The 5,726-nt window shown below is 24.6% G+C and overlaps 1 protein-coding gene across 4 annotated transcripts in view; it reads left to right on the top strand.

The window, feature by feature from the left end:
* The window catches only part of LOC100162662, a 51,770-nt gene that overhangs the window by 12,891 nt on the left and 33,153 nt on the right, over window positions 1-5,726 (top strand). For 2 of the 4 annotated variants that reach the window (XM_008185317.2, XM_008185316.2), the window contains exon 1: window positions 3,837-4,030. The exons of the other annotated variants lie outside the window; for them this stretch is intronic. In XM_008185317.2, the coding sequence (XP_008183539.1) occupies window positions 4,006-4,030 (25 nt within the window). In that variant the 5' untranslated portion in view covers window positions 3,837-4,005. Of the gene's footprint in view, window positions 1-3,836; window positions 4,031-5,726 lie in introns of those variants that run through there. 4 annotated transcript variants of the gene reach the window in all.

The raw sequence follows: 5,726 nt of genomic DNA, 5'->3' as shown, positions 1-5,726 counted from the left end.
AAAAAATAAAAATAAATAACAAGAAAAAAAATTGTATGTGTCTATTATTGTCTTTAAAAATAAACTAACTTATTAAATAATTGATACCACTATAATGAATTTATGGCTCATTTAAGCTCGATGTTTAATAAAATTATCCATTGGCAATAATTACAAACATTACAGAGGTGTAGGTACTGTTTAGCAGTGAATAATTCTGCGAATATGGAAGATATGAAAACCAAACTTTTAATTTATTTTAGGTATTATTCAGTAGAATAATACAATAAGCAAAAAACCCATAATCAATACTACATTTTTTGGAGTTATTCGCAATTTACTTTTAAAATTATTAATTTTTGATAAAAAAAATTACTTTTTCAAATTAATAAAAATAATTTGCACATTTCTGGTTTATTTGCGTATGTTGGTTGATAGAACACTTTTGGGTTTACTTTCATCTGACGTCAGCCGGTCGCTTCCCCCCGGAACACATGTATTTTTATATCTCACATATATTTTTTTCTGATTCAAGAACTAGTAGGTATAAGATAATTTTGAACCATATCAGCGTATTATGTGCTAGGAATATTAGGATCATCATTCAACTTGCATGTAATTTTTTTTTTAAAACTACTGAACATAATTAAATAACCAACAGTAAACACAACTACAAAGATTATAGAATATAATTAGCCATTAGGTACCTCGAATAAAACGTGTAAAATATTTTAAAAAAATGATAAATCATTCCTAGAAATTAAACTTTACTGTACGTTATATAACATCAATAACCAACACAACACAAACTTCATTATGAAACGAAAAGTTAAATGAGGTATTACAGTTTTGATTTAAATTTAGTTTATTCAGTTTATGTCTACTACTCGATTGATCTCTCAATCACTTTCTATTCACTCATTTCGCTAGCTCTCTCGTTTAACTCGTCCGACCACTATACCTATTACCATACTTTGTGTTTGGATTGATTGAGTACTAATCTGAGTTCATCAACTAAGACGAGTACTCGTCCTGTGTAAAAGTGACTTTACTCACGTCGTGTCTTATACTTATTATAATTTACTTATAATTTTAGCCCATATGGCATTCTTAAAATAGCTATTTATTATCACCAATCATACCTACCTAATGTCATTGATAGTATTTACCGAGGCAATAATAATTATTACTATCAAACCAATCTACAAATCTAAAATAAAATATTTCAAAACATAAAAATGATAATTTAATGATTTTGAACAATAATAACATCAATTGGAAAACTCAAAACAGAATATTAAAATTTAAAATTGAATATGACTAATGTAAAAATGAAGAATTATGAGCATTTATGACTTGGATTTTAGGGATGATAATTTAGAGTCTGTGGGTTCGTAAGTCCCTCTATATGCACCTATTATGTATTTGGTGTTGTTCAGTTCGTTTTTCAAACCATACACCTCAGTGTATATCTGCATTAACAGAAGTAACATCCATCGTAAACATTAATTGTATAAACGTTAGGTACCTATACGGCTATATGTACCTATGTATAATATACTTATTAATTATTATATAGGTAAACAATTTAACAGAAAAACAAATTCTACCAAAGAAAAATAAACTGATACATCAACAAAATTTCATCAAGCAGTATAGCCATGTCAAAATTCAATACCTTGTTCAATATATTGTGTATAATAAAAACTAATTTCTAATAATTAGAAACTAAGCTTAGATTATAGTTAGTACCTATTGAATAATAGTTTGATTGTTACATTTACATAATATCAATAAATTATATTATAATATTTATAATTACAATTAAAATAATTGCAAGCGTAAATTTGCCCATATAAAGAAGTACTACCATTGGTGACCGCCACCCACTTTTTAAAAAGGTACGTCTCTGCAGGTTAGTAATTACTGTGTTAATTAATGATTAGGTACACATTAAGTCATTACTCGTTAACTAGCCAATTATTTTAGATTCTGAACAAAGTGAATAATAATATGTTAGCTTTACAATGATCAAAATGTTGTGTTAAAATATAAATAATTTCTTAAGGTAATGTTTTTGATATCGTTTAATGATATTGATATCATTTTAATTTATCTTCATAAATAATGACTAGGTAATAAATGGTGCAGAAAAAGTTTAGATTTTTATTATTTTTTTGTTAAAATCTCTTATGGTTTGATAAGTACAATTATTATATTAATTACTTATTTTCATAAAATACATAATAGAGAAACTATATTATTTTATAGTTACTGTTATAGCGTTATGACTATTTTAGTACCTAAAGTATTAGTATTAATACCTATAAGCATTATAATTTACAAATTATTAAATAATCAAACTATTACCTACCTCTGGTCATTGATTAACTATATTATAATATATTATTATTTATTACATTATATAAAAAATGTAATCATTCTTAGGTGTCGTGCTTACCTACAGTTATTCTTTTAATCCAAAAATGACTACATATTTACTGAGTATCTTTTTTAAAATTATATCTCATATCACATTGTTACCTACTATAATATTAATGACACTCATTTGTAAGTTACTAATTATTTTATATAAATTAATGAAAAGTATTTATACAACAATATAATAGTAGAATACAGTTTTTTTTCATTTAGTAAGAAGATGAACTACCTATGAAAACATACAATTTCAAAATAACAAGTATTCACTATTAATTGAATCTTCCTAGCTGTTTATGTATTACGTATGGTTATTTTTAATTGTTATATACCTATTTATTTGTGGCAATTGTAATTTGAAAAAAATATTATTGAAGTTAATGTTACAACCGATTGCCATTATTATTATTATTTTTTGCATGTATAAAACATAATATTGTTATTTTGTTTTATTATTTTTATTTAATATTGCATGGTGAATTTTAGCAACTACTCATAAATATTATATGTTAGCGCCAGCTATGTTTCAATTACTGTTTTATACGTTGCATAATTTATTTACTTTCTCAGGGAATCTTTGCTCAAAATGTATTTTAAATATATACATAGGCTGATAATATACAGGCTTCAATCTACATCATAATATGGGAATAATATTTTTTCATCCTATTTATGTTATTACATAACCATAAGTTAACATTTAAAAATAAATACGACTTATATATTATAATGTACCAACCTACTAATAAAATATGTTTATAAATAAGATTATTTTCAAAAAATGATTATTAAGTTATATAATTTATTGTTTTCTTAACATTTTAATTCTCTAACAATACTAACTGAACAAAAATAAATTAACAAATTCGGCTTTTATATTTCCTATTTACCTATATAATAATATAATATTATCTTATTATATAATATTACAATTATTCACAGTACTAGGAACTACTTATTTATGTTTCTTAAAATAAAATAAGTAGTTAATAACTTTGCGTCGTATTTACATACTATTATAATGTATAAATTAATTTTGTTACACTATAATCGATACATTAATTTATAATTGATAATACAACTGAATAATGGTTTATAGTATACTATTTACTATATATTTGTTTTATTATAAGGTTAAATAAATTGTTCACAATTTTACGAACTCTTTAAATATAATAACGATATATAATATATATATATTATATTATTATGTCGTAGGCTATTTAAAAAATTACATACATTGCATTTATATGTTATTATAAGTTAGTCGGTATTTAAATGCAAACAATCATAATGTTTAAGATATGATAAAATTGAAAATAAAACCACCAGAGTGGGTTGCGCATATAATAGACGACCAAACCAGTCAACCACACAGGCAACACTCCCATTTTAACCCATCCCATTTTAATGGTTTTTTATTCTTATCCGTGTCAGTCTATAGCGAACAGTCGAGTATTATTATGTCTACTGCAGACGCACGTTGCCGGTGTATTATGTGTTTACCTCCACGTTGTTTCCGTACTTAAAATTCGTAATAAAATATTCATATTGTTTTAAATTATGTTTTAAACACATCGGACGATTATGTTATGCATGGCTTGTGACTTTGGTAAGTTATTGATTTAAATATTTTAATAATTATCCAGATTAGAACTAAATAATTTTGTCAAAAGTGTTTTTTATCGATACAGTTAAGTATACTCTATGAGATTTCCTTTTTTATGTATATTCTTAAATGTATAATATCAAACATGTATGAACATACACATTATTTGTATTCATACCCACCATATCTGACCTAACCATACTGGATAGTTTATTTTTTCCATTCCATTTTAAATGAATATATATATTTATTTGTGCCAAAGAAATATTACGTATATAGTCAGCAGCTGCTGTTTTGAATTATAGGATTATAAGTACTTACTATTATTGTGTGTTCTTAAGTATAGTGCGTTCAACTTCTTTGTCCTTATATAGTAATTTATCTCAGTTTTAAATTATCCATTTTATGTTTTTAGGATGCCCTGTAATAGACCGGCATAGAACAATAATAATTACCGGATAATTACACAATTTCCTTATGTTGGCCGACCAATAACAATCTTTTCGTTCCATTTGGCCGACCATGCGCAATGTGTGTTTCAATATAATATAATATTTATCCTTCGTTTTATGCATAAAACTATAAAAGACGTCCATCAAGTAATGAAGTAACCAATAACTTTTATTTTTAACAAATTACAAAAAACAAACGTATTGGTCCACTCTTATTCAAACATATGTTTAACTAAATCAATATCAATAGGTATTTGAATTTTTGCATACCTACATTAAATAGTATACAACTTAATAAAGCATTTGTTTTGAAAAATTGTTTCATATTACGACAAATAAAATAAAAGCTACAATTATACACATTACATTTTAAACAATATTATCATATAGGTAATTATTTCCCTTTTCAAAAAATATATTTTTATTAAGGTATGACTGTAACAAATAAAACTAACAAAACTAAATTATAATTTAAATTCTTGTTTTTGACAATGATAATTTATTATTTTAAATATTTATACTGATACAATACAATTAAATACTCTTCAGTGGGTATTACAAATTATACTTTTAAATACCTTTTTTCACATTCTGCACATTAATAATTCATTCGAATATTTTACTAGGTGTGCTTACTTATTCAATCAAAATATGCATTTAAACAACACTAAATCGAGTAAATCGCATATAGGTATTAACATTTTACTATTAACAAAAATATTATGTAGGAATATTCAAATTGGTTGGAAATTATTAATTTAGCTTTTTAATCTGCTCTTTGAGTTCACAAACTAAATTTTTATGTATACTTGAAATTCAATGTAAATCCAATGAATATGGAAACGTATAGGTCAAATAAAAAAATTATTCAAAGTATTATACAAACAACATATTATGATTACACATCATAAACTTCAAGTCAATATATCCTTATAGAATTCCTTGTATAATACATTTACCGGAGATCAGACACGAATTTCCAATATGTACTCGGGTCGTAGCATATGTAATATATATACATGTATATATTATATATACAGTGAAACTTGCATATAACGAACTTCCATTAACAAAATTTACCGTTTTACGAAATATTTTGAGAGCCAAACCAATTTAGAAACAAAATTATTCAATTCTATTTAACAAAATGATCTATAATACCAATATTTTTCTTATTCCCCATGAGACTTCTTAATATGGACGTTTCACTGTATATATTTAAATGTATACGATATATAAACCATCAA

Source organism: Acyrthosiphon pisum, chromosome A1 (genome assembly GCF_005508785.2).
Source record: "Acyrthosiphon pisum isolate AL4f chromosome A1, pea_aphid_22Mar2018_4r6ur, whole genome shotgun sequence".
NCBI classification, from domain to species: Eukaryota; Metazoa; Arthropoda; class Insecta; order Hemiptera; family Aphididae; genus Acyrthosiphon; species Acyrthosiphon pisum.
This window is presented reverse-complemented; position numbering and strand designations above follow the sequence as displayed.